At 45.3% G+C, this 21,600-nt stretch overlaps 1 protein-coding gene across 2 annotated transcripts in view; it reads left to right on the forward strand.

The window, feature by feature from the left end:
* Positions 1 to 21,600, forward strand: part of Hydin (Hydin, axonemal central pair apparatus protein) — a 345,749-nt gene that overhangs the window by 287,260 nt on the left and 36,889 nt on the right. For both annotated transcript variants that reach the window (XM_087594210.1, NM_001427650.1), the window contains 12 exon segments: positions 967 to 1,066; positions 3,692 to 3,791; positions 5,077 to 5,245; positions 6,894 to 7,129; positions 9,906 to 10,023; positions 12,654 to 12,858; positions 14,247 to 14,482; positions 16,689 to 16,840; positions 16,940 to 17,129; positions 19,288 to 19,390; positions 19,596 to 19,883; positions 21,328 to 21,470. In XM_087594210.1, coding sequence (XP_087450336.1) covers positions 967 to 1,066; positions 3,692 to 3,791; positions 5,077 to 5,245; positions 6,894 to 7,129; positions 9,906 to 10,023; positions 12,654 to 12,858; positions 14,247 to 14,482; positions 16,689 to 16,840; positions 16,940 to 17,129; positions 19,288 to 19,390; positions 19,596 to 19,883; positions 21,328 to 21,470 — 2,040 coding nt within the window.

Below are 21,600 nucleotides of genomic sequence, written 5' to 3' on the forward strand. Positions count from 1 at the left end.
CTTGCTGCTCTTAACAGCAGGACAGAGTTCACTCCCTAGCACCGATGTAGGGTGGTTAAGAATAGCCCACAACTCCAGCTCCAGGGACCCAGCACCCTCTTCTGGTCTCTAAGCATCTGCACTCACACGCACATACATATACAGTGTTATATGTAGATACACGCATATACAGTGTTATATGTAGATACACGCATATATAGTGTTTTTTTATCTTAAGTTTAGTGACAGCTATAAACTTCCCCTGGTACCCCAAAGCACATGGAATGCAAACAGGTGACTTTGTTTTTCAACTGGAGTCTTCAACAAGATGGCAGAGGGCGGGGTTGGGGATTTAGCTCAGTGGTAGAGCGCTTACCTAGGAAGCGCAAGGCCCTGGGTTTGGTCCCCAGCTCCGAAAAAAAGAACCAAAAAAAAAAAAAAAAAAGATGGCAGAGGTCTCTACCTAGATGCCAGAGTGTTAGATTGCCCCTGAAACTCTTTCCCTGACTAATGGACCCTTTAATCAGCTCCTAGCTTGTGTCCAAGGTCAACAGTCAATTGGATAGACTGGTGTTCCAGCTGGCACCAGCTCAGTGACTGCTTAGGGCAGTGAGGAAGGATCTCCAGCAATGACAGCAGCAGGCTCAGCGAACTACTAGAGACCACAGGCCTGAAGGTCATCATTGTCACACCTCTGAAAGACTGAATTTCCAAAATAGAAACACCAAGCATGCATTTTACTTTAAAAAGATATTTGGCCCCTTTTCTTCAGCTTGAGTCCCAAAGAACAGAGTAGAGTAATAGAGTAAAATAGTTCTGATTTATACAGCAAGCAGAACAAGATTACTGAATGGAAAAATGTGACAGTAAAGGTCTCAGAAACGTTTCCCTGCCATCCATGCTTTCCAGTGTCCACTGCATGTTACATATTCCAGACTCCAGACACTTTGTGGGTGTGGGCTTTCACCGAAGAACTTTTCCCGGCAGGTTTTAGATGCAGAGAATCTTGTGGGTGTCGTTCAGATCGAAAACATCTTGATCTTTGCAGAATCCTATGATATCGCTTTGGACATCACCTTCCCCAAAGGTACGTTGAACCCTGGAAAGGGGTTGTTTATGTATTGTCTCTGTTTGTGTGCTAGAGCTCCAGGTGGAGGGGCCCTACTGTGTCGTTGGGGTTAGCGGGGGAGGGAACAGTGTCTGTAATAGGAATGCAAGCCTAGAGTGATGTTGGTAACATCACCACAAAGTACAGTCCCCTCAGTGGAGGATAGCAAGAGGTTGTCATCAGGATGAAACCTTCAGGGCTCCTCTCTTAGAAGCTGACAGTCAAGGCTTCTCTTCTTGCCTATGTTAGTTTTCTACTACTATTGTAACAGACTGCCACAACCTCCTGACCTAATATAACACTGAAGAAGCTGGGGTTCTTGAGTTCAAAGCCAGCTTGGGTTACCTGATGAAAAATCCTGTCTTAGAAAGAAAGAAATTAAGAAATTAAGAAAGGAAGGAAGGGAGGAAGGGAGGAAGGGAGGAAGGAAGGAAGGAAGGAAGGAAGGAAGGAAGGAAGGAGGGAGACGGGGAAGGAAAGGAAGAGGAAGAGAGGGAGGGAGGAAGGAAGGAAGGAAGGAAGGAAGGAAGGAAGGAGACGGGGAAGGAAAGGAAGAGGAAGAGAGGGAGGGAGGAAGGAAGGAAGGAAGGAAGGAAGGAAGGAAGGAGACGGGGAAGGAAAGGAAGAGGAAGAGAGGGGAGGGAGGAAGGAAGGAAGGAAGGAAGGAAGGAAGGAGACGGGGAAGGAAAGGAGGAGGAAGAGAGGGAGGGAGGAAGGAGAGAGTGGGGAGGAGGGAGGGAGGGAATCAAAGAAAAAGAAAAGCCCCACAATGTATTATAGCCCTGAGGTCAGTTCAAAGCAGGTCTTCCTGGGTCTCACTGGGTGGATATCAAAGTGCTGACAGTTAATCGCTCTTCCTAATGGCTTTGCAGCCTCTAAGAGACAACCCACATTCCTTGGTCTGTGTCCCCTCCCTAAATCTTAGAAGCCAGCAATGTCCCACAGGTCCTTCTTGTGTTGCCCTCTCCCTGGTTCTCCCACTTCTGCTGTCCCCTTCTACTTTTATAAGGACCCTTGTGGTTACACTGAACCTCCAGGATAACCCATGTCAGCCTTCATTTTTAATGGCAGCTAATCCCCCGCCTCAGGTCCATCCAATACCTTAAGTCCTCTTTGCCATGTATTCCCAGATCCCAGGGATTAGAATGGATGTCCTGAGACATTCTATCTAGCACATTGCCATAACATGTGACTTGTGTATCTCCCCTGAGCATCTGACTCTGCATGACACCTCCTCTCCCTGACAGGTCCCTTCCTCCGCAAGATTCTTAGAGCCACATGTTAGTTGGGTGTCACTGTCCTAACCTACAGAGGTCCTTGCTGCAGCATCATGATGAAAAGTGCTCATCAAAAATAAAATAATGTTATTGCGGTTTACTACAGAAAAGCTGTATCTTAGTGACCCCTAAGCTTGCATTTATTTTTTTAAAGATTTATTCATTTATTATATATAAGTACACTGTAGCTGTCTTCAGATACACCAGAAGAGGGCATCAGATCTCATTACAGATGGTTGTGAGCCACCATGTGGTTGCTGGGAATTGAACTCATGACCTCTGGAAGAGCAGTCGGGTGCTCTTAACCGCTGAGCCATCTCTCCAGCCCCCTAAGCTTGCATTTATGAAGAGTTTTAATAGTCTGACGGAACGCTTATCCTGAGACACTGAGTAAAACAACACAAAGTTAAACCTTTCCAGTGTAACTCAGTAAATGTTTCACAATTTGGCTTAGCGATTAATTAATGATACTTACTAATCCTTCAGAGGACCCAGAGTTTGGTTCCCAGCACCCACCTGGAAGCTCATAACTGTCTGAAACTCCGGTCCCCGGGGATCCAATGCTCTTCTGGCCTCTGAGGGATCTACTGTATGTAGCACAGACACATGTGAAATAAAAAGAAATAGATCATTTTTTAAAGATCTTAGAGAGCTGGAGAGATGGTTCCTCGGTTAAGAACCCACCCACAGCCAGTCAGTGATGGAACATGCCTTTAATCCCAGCACTCAGGAGGCACAGGCAGACAGAGATCTGTGAGTTGGAGGACAGCGTGATCTACAAAGTGAGTCCCAGGACAGTCAGGGATACACAGAGAAACTATATTAAGTGCATGTGCGCGCGCGCGCACACACACACACACACACACACACACACACACACACACACACACACACACACATTGGTCTTCCAAAGGATCCAAGTTTGTTTGATTCCCAGTACCTATATCAGGCCTCTTACAACTACCTGTCCTGTCATTCTAGCCCCAGAGAGATCCCACTCCCCTGGACTTTGCACTCACTTGCACACACGAAGATGCACATACATACATATAATTAAAAATAATAATAGCAAATATAAATAAGTAAATATCCTAGAGAATTTAGCTACCAATTGCCATGAAACAGTAGTCCCGTGGGCTGGAATCTCAAGGGAGATGTTCAGATGAACTGGAGGGCTTTGGTTTATCTGCTGAGTCAAAAGAGTTTCCAGAAAGGACGTTTCCTAAAGTCATCATTGCGGAATGACTTGCCTTGTAAACTTCAAAGGGGAGCCCTTGCTCTGGCTCCCCTACACACTCACCCCTACCCCATGCCCTGGCCTCTGCAGGAACTGAAGGAGGTCTGGACTTTGGGACTCTGAGGGTCCTGGAGGAAGTAAAGCAGCCCCTTCAACTGAAGAACCGTGGAAAATACGAGATCATATTCAGGTAACCCGAATCCCATGGGGCGTGTGTGTGTGTGTGTGTGTGTGTGTGTGTGCGTGTGTGTGCGTGTGCGCGTGCGTGTGTACATGGAATCTAACTATCCCCACCCACTCGTAAAGAGGATGAAACATTTAGTTTTTATTTCCCACTTTAAACCCCAGGTGGGCCACCCCACCCAAGTTCCCTCAAATTTGAAGATGAAACACAGAGAGAGAGAGAGAGCACTTAATGGTCGGGCTCTTCTAAGGCTTCCTTGGCTATTGCACCCTTCTTCTCACTCCCAGCTCAGCACCCTAAATCTACCCTCCACCTTAGTTAGTCTCTAATCTCCTGCCTGCTACTCCAGGGCCACTCCACCTGAGATCTCCCATGGCTGATGGCTCTTTCTCCCTTCGAAGCAAATCTTTCCTCTCCCTCAAGTCTGCTAGGCTGCCTGCAGGAGAACTAGAAGTCCCACCTATTCCGTCCAGCTCATTGGACACGAGCATCTTTATTGATGGATCAAGAACCAATTGAGGAACAGACCCTTCAGTGTTCACATGCAGATTCTTGATCAAAGCATCAAAACCATCCTCTCTACAGAGGATGTCTGGGAAGTTATTTTTAATATACTATAAGTAAAGTGCCTGAGTTTAGGTCCCCAGCACCCACATTAAAGACCCAGGCATCCGTAACCCTAGCACAGGAGGTACATTTCTGAAGCTCTCTGGCCAGCCAGGCTAGCCTACTTGGTAAGCACTGGTTTCACTAGTAGACCCAGTCTTAAAAGGTAGGGAGCAATCAAGGAAGACACCTAACAATGACCTCCAGCCTCAAGTGCTCAAGCACACACACATATATATCTGCATACACACATACTATATGCAAACAAACAAAACAAACAAACAAAAGCCTAGGGCTAGGAATGTAGCTCAGTTGGTAAAGTATGGTATGTCTTTAGTTTGATCTCCAGCACCAAGTAGTAGCGCCTACCTCAGCAGGGAGGACCAGAAGTTCAGAGTAATCCCTGGCTATGTAGTAAATTTGAGAAGCCCTATTTTTAAAAAAAAAATGGATAACAGTTCATGGATGACCCCTGGTATTTGCCCCCCACAGCTAGACACATATATGTACATTCATACATACAAGAACGTACACATGGGTGCACATACATACCCAGGAAAAAAGCATAGTAGATTCTGCTTGGTATGATCATTACAAAGGGCGAGAGCCAGGCACGCATTGGACAGATCAAACTGCCCTCTCTGACTTCGTGGTTGTTTAAATCAACTCTATCCTTGTCTTCCAGTTTCACTGTGGACTCCGTAGGCATTTTGCCAACAAACTTAAGTTCCATGATCTGGATCCAACCCAAAAGGGGGACACTGGCCTCAATAGATAAGCCCACGACCGTGCAAGTATTCTTCCGAGCAAGAAAGGAAGTGAAGGTCGAGTCCCAGCCCATCCTGCGCTGCCAGGTGAGAGAGCTCAGAGCACTGCTCACTTGCATTCTGATGGGAACAAAAGAAGGATGAAGGGGGGATAGCTGTGGTAGCAACAAAGAAACTACACCAGAGTCCACTCCCAACTAACCAGCACAAGTAGGTCAGCACAGAGATGTGCAGAATCACCAGAGATAGCAAAAGGGAAAAGAAAAAACTGCCCCCAAGGTTTTGGGGTGCATAAGAACCAAGGGAGCTGTACTCCACCATCGAGTAAAAGCAGCAGACATGGTGGCTACATGTCGACATGCGGCCAGTAGAAAATAATCTCGGTGTTGGCACCCATTTGATGGAGAGTGGAGAAGAAAGACTAGATTCTCTTTTTCCCCATCATGGAAGCAGGCAAGAAGACAGTGTATAGACGTCCAACCCTAGACATTGCATTATGATGTCCTCTATAAAGCTCACACTCAAGAACATAGACAAGCTGCAAAATAAATTCACAAAGATACTCACAGTGAGAACACGTGGCATTTGTCCTTCTGGACCTGCATGGGCTTACTCAGCGTGGTTTTCTCCAGCTCGGTTGCAGTTTTCACTTTTCTTCACAGCAGGATAAAATTCCATCATGTGCTGCGTGCCACATTTTCTTTATCCGTTCATCAGTTAGAAGGAGGGTAGGCTGTTCAGTTCCCAGCTATTGTGAATAGAGCAGCAGTAAACGTGGATGAGCATGTGTCTCTGTAGCGGATAGAGAATCCACTGAGCACATGGCCACGAGTGGCACAAACGGGATCATATGTTAGATCTATTTCCAGCTTTTTGTGGAATCCCACACTTATTTCCATAGTGGCTACACCAGTGTGCACCCCCAACCAATAGCGACGCGGGCTCCTCCTCCCCTACAGCTCCGCCCACGTTTGCTGTCACTCATTCTTTGGGGTTTTATTTTGTTTTGTGTTTTGTTTCGTTTCCCTGATCTTAGCCATTCTGGCTAAGGTAAGATGAAATCTCAAAGTACTTTTAATTTGCATTTCCCTGGGAGCCAAAGATCTTGAACACTTTCGAAATTATTTCTTAGCCAACTCTGTTTCTTCCTCTGAGAACTCTTCGTTCAGTTCCTTATGAACCCACAGCAGCTGTGGCCGGCTGCACAAAATCAAACCAATCAACAGTCAGCAGGGAACAGGGAGGGGCACACAAGCTCCACCCCTACTGACAACCTGTGGACACTTAATGGCTGCTAAGGGAGGGAGCGTTAGTTTTCTTTAAGGTTTGACCTCCGGTAGGTGCTCCAACGGCTAGCCCCACACACACCAGTATGTGGACAGCATTGGTTGAAACCAAAAGATTATTTCAAACGGAGAGAGAGCATGAAGCTGAGAAGTGGAAGTGAGAGTGGAGGCCGGGGAAGAGTTGGAGGAAGCAGTACATGAATGTGGTTGAAATGAATTGTAGGCTTGTACGACATTCTCAAAGAATACATTTAAAAGGGTTTTTTTTATCTCATGTTTTAAGTAAGCTTATAATTTTATGTTGGGGCAAACTCTCCTTGGCTGCATGTAGCCTATGGGTTAAAGGTCAGACACAACTCAGAGGAGGATATCAGTCATGAAAGCAGACACTAATGGAAATTCCATGGCTGTCCCACTGACTAACATCTTCTCAAACCTTTCCTTTCTAGATTATTGAGCCAGCTCTCTCAGAAGGTGAGATCATTGCCAGCATCCCTATCAAGTTTTCTGTGAATGCGGTGTACTCCAAATTCACCATCAGCCCCTCCTCCATCATCAATTTTGGGGCTTTGATCTGCGGTACAAGGAAAAGCATCACCTTCACTATAGAAAACCAAGGCATAATCGACTTCAAATATGCCCTCTACAGGCTGACTGGGGAGAGTCCAATTCTCCAAAAGAAAGCGTAAGACAAGATCTATGGACTTGGTGCTCTATAGTCTACAAAGAGCCGTGATATACTTTACCTATATTCACCCAATCCTCTTGCATGAATGAAACAGACCCTCAAGTTTAGAACTGTCTTGTGAAAGATTAAGTGGGAAATCACCAGTAGGAGTTGGTTCTGAAGCACATTTTTCTGATCAGATTTCAGGCATTTTCTAGCTACCATCAAACATAGGCTAGGATTTGACTGAGCCAAATGTAAAGTCTTCTAGAAGGAAGGAAGAATGGATGGATGGATGGTCCATAACTGTAATCCCATTACTCAGAAAGTGGAGGCAGAAGAATGAGGAATTGTATCATCCTTGGCTTCCTAGAAAGTTCTAGGCCAGCCTTGGCAACTCGAGACTCTTTCTCAAAAATGGATAGATAGATAGATAGATAGATAGATAGATAGATAGATAGATAGATAGATACATACATACATACATACATACATACATACATACACACACACATAGATACATAGATATAGATACATACATAGATATGTAGAACATAGATGGAGAACATAGGGAGAGATACATAGATATACATACATATATACATAGATGATAGATACATAGATAGACATACATACATACATACATACATACATACATACATACATAGGTAGAGATACAGAGAGAGAGAGAGAGAGAGAGAGAGAGAATAGAGAGAAAGTAAAAAGGGAGGGAGAGAGGAAGGGGTAAAGCCTTCCATGGGAAGGTTTTAGATTCTGTGTTCTGGCCTGGCCTGGTGTTGCTGGTAAGGCATTGCCCTGTCACCCTGCAGGGTACTGAGGGATGATTGTAGATGAAACTAACTCAAGAGCAGGCTTAAGCCATGGTTCACTAAGGGAGGTGGCAAAGGCACCCTGGAGACAAGAGAAAGCAAGTGCCACTCCTGCCTGGTCACCTGGTCACCATGGCTGCCTCAGTAGTTACAATAGCAATCCTGTCTCCTTCAAAGGGCTTCTCTCATTGGAAGACCAAAAACCAACAGATCTTTTGAGTGTTTTTGTCTCATAGGTTTGTCGTCTTCCTTGGAAGCAAATTTTAAAGATGACTTAACCAGTTCCCAAATGTATCTACCTTGATGTTTTTACTTCCTGGGAATTTTAAAACAGACCCACTCCTCACATTGATTATTATAGTTTTATATTTTTATTCTCCAGCTCTAATTTTTCTATACTGGCAAAATTTGAACTTACTAAGACATTTGGGATTAAACTGCCTAAAATGTCTTTCTTCCAAATTTCATTTCAACCTCCTCACAATGTCTTTCATACTGACTTGGTAATGCGTCTGCTTGTTTTACTTTGTATTTTCAGTTGTTTTCATTTGGAGGCTGGAGAGATGGCTCATGGTTAAGAGCACCTTATTGTTCTTTCAGAGGACTGGAGTTCAGTTCCCAGCACCCACGTGGTGGCCCACAACTATATGTAACTTCAGTTCCAGTCCCAAAACTCCTTCTGACTTCCAAGAGCTCATTTGTGCTCATAAATGTTTTTTTTTTTCGAAGCTGGGGACCGAACCCAGGGTCTTGCGCTTGCTAGGCAAGTGCTCTATCACTGAGCTAAATCCCCAACCCGCTCATAAATGTTTTAAAGAATATTTTTTAATTATTTACTGAATTATTTTTCACACTAGCTTGCACTGATTCATGCAAAACATGAGGGAGTTGAACTTCAGATGTGTCCTGATCATCAGAAAAGTGACTGAATACAGAAGGTTTTCAAAATACTTTTGATGTGCCTCAAATACAGTTGCACAGTCTGGCTACAATAGTCTCTGAAAAGCCAACAGCTGGGTACATTGGTTTCAAGCAAAGTAAATGTCCAAACCCTGTATCTAGCTACTGTTTACACTAGCCCTTCTACATAGCATGGCTACAAACATGAATAATGTAGACAAAAATATCACTTCATGCATAAAATAAAGTCATCTAAAAGACTTAACTTTTTAAGATTTATTTACTTAATGTGCATTGGTGTTTTGCCTGCCTGAGAATGTCAGATCCCCTGGAACTGGAGTTACAATTTGTGAGCTGCCATGTAGGTACTAGGAATTGAATCCAGGTCCTCTGGAAGAGCAGCCAGTGCTCTTAACCACTAAGCCATCTAGCCATCTCTCTAGTCCTAGGTAAAAGTGTGTGTGTGTGTGTGTGTGTGTGTGTGTGTGTGTGTGTGTGTGTGTGTGTGTGTGTGTTTTGTTGTTATCATTGCTGTTGTTAACCAGCTTTCCACCACTGTGACAAAAGAACTCAGATAATAAATTCACAAAAATGAGAAAAGGGTTGTCTGGGCTCCTACTTCTGATAGTCCAGACCATGACTTCAGTTGGGCCTGAAGCAAGGCAGAACTTCATGACCAGTGCATACAACAGAGAAAAACTACTCTCAGACCTGGAAGCAAAAAGGAGAGGAAGGAGCTGGGGTCCTACAATCCCCTTGAACGGGATATGAGTGAACTAAGAACCCCCCAATGGTGTCATCCTGGGGACCAAGCTTTAACACATGGACTTTGCTTGAAGTCATTTTTAAAATCCTTATGATTCATACTCCACAGTATGATTATACATGTCACTTTCTTAATAATTATTCCATGAGTCCAAGGTTACAGTGCCACCCTGATCCCTTCCTAGACAAAGGAAAGCCCTCTCCCATCCCCACATCCTAGAAGAAAGGACGTCAAGCAGGCAGGTAGTGTCTCATCTCCTCATCACAACCTGAGGCTGTACACTTGCTTCTCCGATCAGGACCAGCCACATGAGGCATGGGAGAACCCGAGAAAGTGAGAGCTTCTACAAGCCCGGAGCCCCTAAAATGGCCAAGTTCTCGGACATAGTCCAGAAAGACATGAACATAGCAAACCAGGTAAGTCAGAGAAACACAGCCAACACTTCTATACTTTCTTTTTTAAGTTTCGTATATATTATTCTGGATTTGTGCACATGAGTGCAGGTACTGATGAAGCCAGAGAAGGCATCCGGTCCCATAGAGTTGCAGTTGTAGGCATATCTTATTTAGGGTTTAATCTCCGAGAAGAAACACAATGACCATAGCAACTCTTATGAAGGAAAACATTTCGTTGGGGCAGGCTTACAGTGTCAGGGGTGTGGTCCTATATCATCACGGCAGGAAGTATGGTGGCAGGAAGACACAGTGCCGAGAGCTCTACATACAGATCCGCAGGCAACAGGAAGACACAGTTAGCCAATAGGCTTGGCCTAAGCTTCTGAGACCTCAAAACCCACCTCCAGTGGCACTCCTCCTCCAAAAAGACCACACCTCCAATAACGCCACTCCTATGAGCCCATGAGGGCCATTTTCATTCAGGCCACCACAAGGCAGTTGTGAGCTACCTGACGTGGGTTCTGAGAGCCAAACTCAGGTCCTTTGCTAGAGTTGTCCATGACCCTAACCACCAAGCCATCTCTCCAGCACTAAAACCTGACTGTTCCGTGGCTGGGATGTTGATCTATATTAAGATCCTCACTTTTGGGGCTGAAGTGTGAAAACCTTTCATCTGGGTATCCTCTGCTGCTTTAAAACCTTCACGGACTCACTACCACCTTAATTCTTCAGACGTTTCTTTCTTAAATCGAGAATCATTTGTTTGAAACATGCCTAGAGAGAAGGCCTCCTCTGTCCAGATGACTTATCTGGGAATCTCCAGGGCTCAGGTATAGCTCCCAACACATGGCAGACTTTCAGTAGGTAGCAACCCAGTTAAGTCCCTAGAGGCTTCCATGCAGGCTAAATCATGCCCTGATGCATAGTTCTATGGAACACATCAAAGAGATTTGGAGGGGAGTGAGTGTTGGGTTAAGTAAGAAAACTGCATCTCCAAGGGCAAGAACAGCGGAATTTGGTTGAAAGTTGTCCCTCACCAATACCCAGCTCCTGTGCTAGATTCCAAGAATGCACAACAGAGGCATTGAGAGAGACATCAGACGTCAGATCGCCTGCCATTGTGTGTCTGTGTGAAGCCTAGGAGACAGAGGGATATGCTGTCTGCGTGGTGGTGCTGAGGTTACTCCCTCTGTGGAGCATGTCTCCCCAACATCACACAGTCACCACACCCGGTGGGGTGTTCCAGCCCCTTCGCCAGCTCCTGCTGAGGGTCCTAGATATAGCAGGAAATCCAGCTGCCAGTGCGGGTCCAGTGAAGCTCGACACTCTCAACCTATGGCGTGCAAAACATCACTCACACAGCAAAGAAGCAATGGCTAATGTGTCTGGGTCCCATCCTTTAAGACCCCAGAAGCTGCCCAAGGGAGCAGAATCTCACATGTGCGTGCCCACCTCACACTGCAGTCCCCAAATTCATACTGCTCTGGGTTTTAGACCCCAGGAGAAACTTGGGTCTCTGAGCACTACAGAACATGTAGAAATGTAAGGACAGAACCTGGGCTATTCAAGACAATCTCTCCCTCATGGGTTATTGTGTTCCAAGCATATGCTACAGGTTTCTTGAGAATTACACTGGTGGGGGGGGGGCTGGTGTTTGCACGGATGTGTGAGGGCGTCCCTTATAATAACATTCTTTTCATCCTGGCACTAATTCTGCACCACATGCTATATACAGTACGTGCCCCTTGGGAATCCTGTCAGTCTGCACTACATGCGACATACAGTACATGCCTCATGACCATTCTCTCGATTAACCCTCCAATGATCCATCACTCGAGGAATATTTATAGGTATACAAACTGTGACTCTGAGAAATCATTTTTCCAAGGTCAAACAATATATTTTGGGGATTGAGTTCAAAGCCCCAGATTGTCTGTTGCTATTCTATTATTGTGAAGAGACGCCGGTGACCAAGTCACCTTGTAGAAGAAAACATTTAATGGGGGCAATGAGCTTGCATAGAGTTCCAAATGTTAGTCCATGATCATCGTAGCAGGAAGTGTGGTAGCAGGCAGGCAGGCATGGCACTGGGGGAGTATATCCTGATCCACAGTGAGACCGGGCTTGATGGGGGCTTTTAAAACCATAAGGCCCACCCCCCAGTGACACCTCTTCCAACAAGGCTGCACCTCCTAATCCTTTCTCTACACAGTTCTTTGACCAACTAAGGACCACTCACTCACTCAAATATATGAGCCTATGGGAGCCATTAGCATTCACGCCTACAATGTCTTACTCAAAACCCCTCACCTCAACCACTATTCCATTCTGCGCCCCACCCCACCCCCTGCTGCTTTGAGAGAATTTCCCCATCTGGATAAGTATTGTATGATGTAGACATTATCTGTTTCCTTAAGCCCTTGGCTCTATCACGTCTGATCAAAAGGAATGTACAGATAAGGACATACTGAAAACCCATCCGCCATGAACATCCCGGGCCTCTACCTCCAGGCTAAGAGGAGAGAAATACATCGATGGAGAGAGGCACCACCAGTTCCCCATTTCCTTCTCTCTTGGCTCCTTTGGAAAGTCCTGACTCTGTTACCCACTTTGCTTCCTTCTGCCCTCCCCTCCCCTCCTTTGTCCCGCAGGCCCGCTTCACCCATGGCATGTTCACTGTATACCCGGGATTTGGCTCCGTTTCTTCCGGAGGACAACAGGTCATCACTGTGGAGTGTGTGGCCGATCCTGTGGGGAGGTGTGAGGAGTTTCTGGCCATCGATATCTCTGACCGAGACCCTAGAGAAAACCCTGCCGGCATCCCTTACACTCTGCTTGCCGAAGCTTGTCTACCAGGTACTGCAACTTGGATTGGCCAACACCCTTAAAAGACCCCTATTTCCCAGCCCCTCCCTCTCCAGGAAATTCCCTCTCAAGATTTCCAGCAGACACAGGGAGGCCACTTCATCTGGAAACTTAGAGCCTCTTCTAGGGTCTTCAGCCATGTCTCTCCTGAAAGCCTTAGCACACGTAGGAGAGAATTGCTTCTCCAAATGCTCGGCCTTCCTGGGTTGTTTCTACCTTCCCCCATTGAATGGTGCTCTCTGAGAAATGAGTTAGCATGGGATGTGGCTCAGGACTGAGGAGCATTGAGTCTGCTCACGCTCAGGATACTTCTTGTGGACAGAGTAGTCACTGAGCACACTGACCAACTAACCCAGCAAGAGCTCAAGTGGAGCTTTGATTCTAAGCTCCCTAGAGCCTCAAACCCATTATAAGCCAACTCCTCTCTTGCTTCTCACCACTCTTTGCCAATGGAAGGAAAAGGCTGATAGAGATGGACCAACCGGAAAAGATGGTATAAAAGAGGAAGCCAACAGATTTTGCCCCATCATCATTTACATACTGTTGTGTAGGCTTCCCTATCTGTCCCCTGTGATGCTTGCTTTTGGTTATCATTGTTTGTTTGTAATTGCAATGCAAGGAATATAACCCAAGGCCTTCTGTAGTCTAGGCAAGTACTGTGCCATTGAGCTGTATCCCTCCCTGGCCTTGTGATTCTCCTTTATTAAAACCCAAATACCCTGGACTGGCAACATGGTCCAGAAGGAACGGGTTCCTGTCACCAAACCTAATGACCTGAATACAGTCCACAGAATCCACATGGTAGGAAAGAATAGGCTCCTGCAAGTTGTCCTATGAACTCCACACAGAACACACACATACTCTCTCTATCTCTGTCTCTCTCTCACACAGAGATAGATAGATAGATAGATAGATAGGTAGATAGATAGATAGATAGATAGATAGATAGATAGATAGATAGATAGATAGGATAGATCGATAGATAGAGGATAGGTAGGTAGATAGATAGATAGATAGATAGATAGATAGATAGATAGATAGATAGATAGGATAGATCGATAGATAGAGGATAGGTAGGTAGGTAGATAGATAGATAGATAGATAGATAGATAGATAGATAGATAGATGATAGATAGATAGATAGATAGATAGATAGATAGATAGATAGATAGATAGAAGATAGATAGGATAGATAGAAGATAGGTGGGTAGATAGATAGATAGATAGATGATAAAAGATAGATGGTAGATAGATGGATAGATAGATATGTGTGTGTATGTATGTATGTATGTATGTATGTATGTATGTATGTATGTAATATTTTAAGGTTTAGGATCCTGGCATCCAGGTAGTCTCAGCTTCTTCCCTGCATTCCCTAGCCTTTGTGACCGACAACAACATCTTGATATTTGAAGAACATCAGATCTGTACCAGCCCCAACCTGTACCACATCCAACAGACCATACAGAGTGGGGGGCTATTCGTGGAGGATGAGAACAAGTTCATCTTCTGCAATGTCCTGGTGGGTCATAAGGCCAAGGCTCGGTTCAAGATCAGCAACGTGGGAAAGATCTCCTGTGATGTCAACATTATCGTCAGGCCCATCTCCAACAAGGTAGGACGTTTCCAGTTGCCCTGGCCCTCTGTGGTTGGTATAAAGTCAAGGAAGGAGTGCTGGGAAGCTCTTCCACCTAGGTGTGAACTGTGAGACTCTCAGGCCCTGTTAGAAGTTCTGTGAGGTCATGAGGCCATGTCTCTTGGCCAGGGAGTGTGTGTGTGTGTGTCTGTGTGTGTCTGTGTGTGTCTATGTGTGTCTGTGTGTGTCTGTGTGTGTGCCTGTGTGCCTGTGTGTGTGCCTGTGTGCCTGTGTGTGTCTGTGTGTGTCTATGTGTGTCTGTGTGCCTGTGTGTGTGTGTGTCCTGTGCACACCTTTGTACTAAACTGGCACATACTAATGGGCAACTCATTTGTCTGACCAAATTTACCTAAACTCACTGTGTAACTGATATATGCAAGCATTGAAAGAGAAGCCAATGATGAGGCGAGCACCAGCTACAGGTGGATTAGCCACCAATCTTCCATTCTGCTGGTCAGGGAGAAGTGGGAGGCACCAGACCACAATGGAAGGTGGAAGAGAGAATGTGTGCTGACGCCTTCCTATGCAATAAGCATTGTGCTTAGGGATTTTTCCATTGATTGTTTTGTTTCAAGTTCAAGACTCTTTCAGAATTGGCTCTATTTAGAATTTAGAGATTCTATATAGAATCTCTATTTTACAGTTTTTCCCTTCAGGAAAGCTTAATATTTTTTTTGAATTAATTTTCTGAACTGAGGTTCAGAGAAGCTTAATTTTTCCCCTAGTCCACATCCTGAGAATATACAGCTAGGATTAAAGCCAAACTTTGTTCATATTAAAATGATGAGTACCCATTTCAGAGGTCTGTTGATCTTTAAACTGCCCCCTCTCTCTGGGTCAGATTATGCTAAAGCCATTTTCCTCATGGAAGAGGAAAACATTCAAAGGTAGCACAAAGAAGGACTGAACTGAACTGTTACCCCGAACTTCCGGTATATGCTTCGAACAGTGCTTAGCTTTACCAGAGCAATGCGCAGTCTGGGCCCATTGGTTCTCATGCCCCAGACCCCACACTGTTCTTGGCTTGTGAGAGTGGAGGAGATCCCCAGTGATGGCCTCAGCCTACAGCTGTGTGCATTCCTGGAAGAGCTGGGAAACCATCTAATCCCTCGTCACTAACCTCAAGCACTGGTGACATCCTCTAACCACATTGTAGAGACCGAGAAGCTCTTTGCTTCTCGTTCTATTCTAAAAAGTCCAAAGAGTGGGGGAACCTGGCTTGTGGTGGCTGGTTTTTAATTTTGTTGTTGTTGTTTCATTTATGTATGTATGTATGTATGTATGTATGTATGTATGTATGTATGTATGTATGTATTTACTGTATGAATGCTGCTCACCTGCATGCCAGAAGAGGGCATCAGATCCCTTTATAGGTGATTATGAGCCACCGAGTGGGTGCTGGGAATTGAACTCAGGACCTCTGGAAGGGCAGCGAGTGCTCTTTTAAGAGCTGAGCCATCATCTCTCCAGCCTAAAGCCTGGCTTCTAAAGAGAAAAGTTTGATGATCGTAGACTTGGAGACATCCAACATTCTCCTCTCCGGTTTGAGACTTGAAGGGAATTCCTTGGGAAAAGCAGTGACACCTTACTGCCCTTTGGCTGAAGAACAGGGAGTACCCTGCATTGTGTTCTGCCCAATACTCATAAGAAAGGAAAAGCTCTTTCAAAGCTATGTTGGGAGTCTATGTGGCTCAAAACCACTCACCAGATAGTAACAGGTCAAGTGCTAAGGGAAGGTATTCTAGACATGGTGCTTGGAGTTACAAGGAACAGAAGCTCCTTCATTTAATTCAGTGACACAAGGATCCCAGCAGTAAGTCAGGAACCTCTGACACAGGTCAAAATGCACCAGAAACCAGCACCTCATCCAGCTTCTGACTCAGCTGCACACTAATTATATTAACTTACTTGGTCAGGTGCCATATGAGGTGGTAGTAAGAATATTTGGCTGACTGGCCTGGTTTGTCCATTTGAGTCAGAATTTATGGTCTAACTACTTGCAGCCAGAAGTCGCCTAGGGGTAAGTCCCAGGACTCTGGGCCTCTCTATCCAGGGCCCATGACTCTGAAGATAATTGAGCTGGTCTAGCACAATCTTAGAGAAAAGAGAGTTCATGGCAGGGCAGAAGAATCAACAGTCAGCCCCAGGAGAAATGCAAAGTGCCCAACCCCATCTCCCTTCACAGGTAGTCAACCGCATCATTGACATCTTTGACGTGGATCCCAACAAGATGTGCATTGGGAGCCGCTCACATGCCTTCGCCACAGTGTTGTTCACACCACAGGCCATGCAGACCTACCAGTGCATCTTCGAGGCCACCTTGGATGGCCTTCCCAGGTACCACCTACTCCTTCTCCCGTGGCAGAACGACAGTGTACATGCTGTGTAGGCCTAGTCGGTTTCAGCCACCTTGCTTGCTCTTCCTGTCCCCTGCAGCACCCTGGCAAGGAGCCGAGGTCTTGTGTTTGATATTATTGGTGAGGGGACCCTCCCTCGAGTGACTGTCATCCGGCCAACTCTCTATAACCAACACGGAAACCCCTTGCTCCTGTTTAAGAGGCTTCTGCTTGGTCATTCAGAGAAACTGCCTCTCATCCTCAAGAACAACGGCACCATCCCCGCCCAGGTAACAGCTGAGGGCGACATAGAGGGTTACCTGGAGTGACACGCTGGTCAGACCACACTGCCTTACTTCTGCCTCACAGTTTCTGAGGTTTCAGACCACAGTCCTCACTTCTTTCAATTTTAGGCCCATGATGAGGAGCATTACGGTGCCACTCCCCTGCATGGTTTTCATTATGGCAACTTTATAAATGTCTTCACAGCACTGGTTCTCAACCCTCCTAATGCTGCAGCCCCTTAATACAGTTCCTCATGTTGCAGTGATTCCCAGCCATAAAATTATTTTTATTGCCACTTCATAACTGTAATTTTGCTACTGTTATGAATTGTAATATAAATATCTATGTTTTCCCACAGTCTTAGGCAACCCCTGTGAAAGCGTCTAATGACCCCTAAAGGGGTCGCAGCCCACAGATTAAAAACCATTGTCTTCTTGTGTAGTTCAGTGAGGTCCTGCCGCCTACTACCTGGTTTGGTTATTTTTGGTTTTGGTTTTGGTTTTGGTTTGTTTTTTTTTTAACTTTCCTTGAGAATTTTTGTATATTCCACTCACACATGAGCTTGGGAATCATTTTTTGAACTTCCTTTTGAAATCTCATTGGAAGGAGCTGCAGAGGTGGCTCAATGGTTAAGAGCACAGGCTGTTCTTGCAAAGGACCTGGGTTTGGTTCCCAGAACCCACATGGTGGCTCAAAACCATCTATAACTCCCATTCCAGGGAATCCAACATCCCTTCTGGACTCAGCAGGCATTAAACACACATATGGTTCTCAGACATACATGCAGGCAAACATACACTTAAATACAGTAAAATACATTCAAAAAAAGTTTCAACCTCATTGGAATCAAAATTAAAGCATATGAGCTGTCTGGGGGAGAGAGAATTTCTGGTTTCAGAATAACTGTCCGCCGGGGGTAACACTTGGGATTCCTGTCCGTCATTTAACTTCTATCTCAATATTCCTAAAGTATTATAAGGTCCTCTATATAGTTTTCTCTTTTGACAATTACTTGTTATTTTGTGTGTATGTCTCTGCATGAGAATGGGGAGGCCAGAGGATAACCATGAGGGTCAGTTCTCTCCTTCCACCCTGTGGGTCCCTAGGATCAAACTCAAGCTGACCAGCAAGTGTCTAACACACTGAGTGACCTCGGCACCCCTCCATTTAGTTTCCCATTATGGTTACTTCTAAATATGTAATCTCTGGCTGCAATGCAGTGGCTCTGTATCTCCCTTCTCTTTATCTTTTATTCTTTACAGTCAGCATTGCTGCCTTCTAAAAATGTCAGACTTCTCACACCTAAAATTGAATGTCTGGCTTTAGCCCCGCCTGCTTTCCAATAACCAAAGTTGGTCAGAAGTCGGCTTTGTTTTTCCTATCTTCTTGCTAGGATATTTACAATGACTCTCGCAAATGCACAGCACCTAAGAAATGCTGGCTTCCCGGAAGTCACAGTTATGCAGTGCTTCATAGCACTGTGGGTATTCGTTTCCATTTCATTGGTCTAGAATATACCTTTCCACTGCCTCTCTGTGCAACGGAAGCATTAGCAACCCCCTTTGACACTACCTGCATAGTCCAGAAGGTCACCTATCACTTTTGGGCTTCCGGTGCCTAACTCAGATACTAAGAATGGCCTAACCGAATGCTCACTTTTCTATCCAGGTCTAATGTTTATATATCTCTTAAGTCTCTCAAAACCATGAGCTAGGGATATGGTGCAGTAGGTAAAGGGCTTAACACACACATACATGACGTACAAAGTACAGACTTCTGGAGCCCACATATAAGCAGGACAGGAGGTGGCAGTCACCTGCAATCCCAGCACTCAACAGGCAGAGACTGAGGATTCCCAGTCACTATTAGAGACTAGCTAGAAAAGTCTGAACCACTGAGCTCCAGATTCAGCAAGGCACACACAGTCCACGTCAGGCCTCCATGAGCATGCACACCTTCACATACATGTGCACCCACGCTCATGAGAACACACACATACCATTCACACGCGTATCCAGGCAAAGTGGAAAAAATAAAAAGTAAATACTATGTATAATTGAAGATTCTTGCTACCCAAAATACAGCGCAATATCACCACAGCCTAGACTCAAATTCTTGAGTAGGCTGTAAGCTCAACCCTCAACTCTACTGTCTTCTTTCCAGCTTCATGTAGACCTGCGAGACCAACTAGGAGTCTTCTCTCTGAAAGGGAGACCCACCACCTCCTATATCTACATCATGGAGGAAAACAAACCGAATGAAAAAGGTGAGTGGAAAGAGCAGGTCCCTCAGTAGGGCAACAGAACTCAGAAGATGCTTTACCAGGGACCTCTCAGGGCCAAGCCACAGTTGGTACTCAGTCACATCACCAGTAGCCAAAGTTCATTCTCCATAAAGGGAACTTTCCTTCTAACCATGGTCTTCCCGGAGATGCATTCTCCTAAATCATAACGTCCATCTTTTCTTTACAGTTAAAAAAGCCCACACAGCCTCCCTGGTGGTTTCTCCTGGAGACACAGCCGAATTCGATGTCTTTTTCCACTCCAATAAGATTGGGAGAATGACAGGCACCATCCACTTAACAGTGATCAACAACCAGTATGAGGAGACCATGATCCACCTGGTTGGAGAAAGCTATGAAGATGACATCACCTTGGACAACATCCATGGGCTGATCAATACCACTAGCCAGGAGACCTCGGAGATGTCTGAGGTCATAGAGATTGCAGAGGAGAGCGCCATGGAGGACTTAGTGACAGGTGGGAGAAGGGCAGTCTTGACAGCTGTTGACTCCAGTCGCTCTCTTGATCAGTACAAGCTCTGCCACACCAGGCTCAGTCTCTCTTTGTAGCCTTCATTTATGTGTGCATTCACACAGTGAACTCTTACCATGCCACGTGCAAGTACCAAGCTCTACACTGAGCCCTAGGCCTGCAGATTCAAAAGAAAGCTTTTGCCATTTTTAGGGACCATACAGTTTGGTGCTGGCGTTCCTGCTCAGTTCTTTAGCAAACGCATGCTTCCCTGTAGTCTCCCTGCCTCTGTCTTGTCGCTAGCTTGTACTGGCACTGAGGATTCATCTGAAGCATGCATCCTGGGCTTTCTAAGTGAACCGGTGGGCTCATCTCACTGGAGAGGGATGGGCTTGTACCCTCATCCTCACAGCCTGTGAGCAGCCTCCAGTATCAGCATCTCCTGGGTTCTTGTCAGAAATGAGAATTTCAGACCCGTTTTGACCTGCAGGCTCATAACCCACATTTTAACCAGATCCCTAGATGGCCACATGCATATTAAAGCTTAAGACATGGCTCTCTGCAGTTTCTCAACCACTGAACCTTCCATTTAGGGACCACTGTACCCTGGGAAGGAAACATTTTACATTATAATTATTACCAAAAAGCTTTGGTTGAGTACTATAACCATATGAGTGATTGCTTTAAAGTGAATTGTAAATCCAGCTTCAAAATGTCCCCAGGAGCTTAATTATAGTCCCAGAAAGTATAATCAAGGACTGAAATCAACACTCTTTCTGTCATAGGTGTTTCACTCCTGTTTGAAGCTATGCAACGGCATCATTCTTGTCAGGGGTCAAATAGGAGCTAGCAATAATCCAAGTTTAGAGATTCCACGTCTATCAGAGGGTTTCCAGGTTTAGCAAATATGAATACAGGTATTCTGGAAGAAATTAAGTTCCAGATAAACAATAACTTTTATTATATGTATGTTTTCAAAGTAGTGTGTGGGACATATTTATCAAAAAGAAATTACTCATTGTTTGTCTATAATTCAAATTTAATTGAGAATCCTATATTTTAGCTGGCAGTCTAACATTTCATTGTATTACCTCACTAAACAAATGACATTAGAATCTTTATTTTCTCTTGAACAAATATAAGAGCCAAGGTCAGTGTACAGATTGGACTGATGTATGGGTGGGTAGAAAGATGGATGGGTGGGTGGATGGATGGATGGATGGATGGATGGATGGATGGATGGATGGATGGACAGATGGATGGATGGATGGATAGTCCTGGGAGGCAGATCCTTCTACCCAAGAATCCAAGGTTTTCTTCTTGTATAATCATCCAAGGAGAGGGCGAAATGTGCCTAAGTTAGGAATGTGTAAGGACATGGGTCCCTTAGAAAGCAGGCTCTTCAAAGATGCCAGGAACCACTTACCAGCCTTCTGCTTCTGACCCCTAGCCGCCCTGCTGGATCACATCCAGTTTGGGTACTGTCACATCGGAATCAGCTACAATGTGAGCTTCACCATCACCAATCACAGCCAAGCGAATGTGATTCGCTTTGAGTGGCCCCTTTTAGCAACACTGTCTTTCTCCCCACAGGTAAGCAAACGTCACTCAATGGGTCCCAGACTCCCTTGGGCCTAAGCCAAGCCCAATGTGATTGTCACTCCATCCTGTGGATACATGGAATGGGATGCATGCATCTTGAACTAGAAACAGCCCCTTAACC

The sequence above is a fragment of the Rattus norvegicus genome, chromosome 19 (genome assembly GCF_021556685.1).
Source record: "Rattus norvegicus strain SHRSP/BbbUtx chromosome 19, alternate assembly SHRSP_T2T, whole genome shotgun sequence".
NCBI classification, from domain to species: Eukaryota; Metazoa; Chordata; class Mammalia; order Rodentia; family Muridae; genus Rattus; species Rattus norvegicus.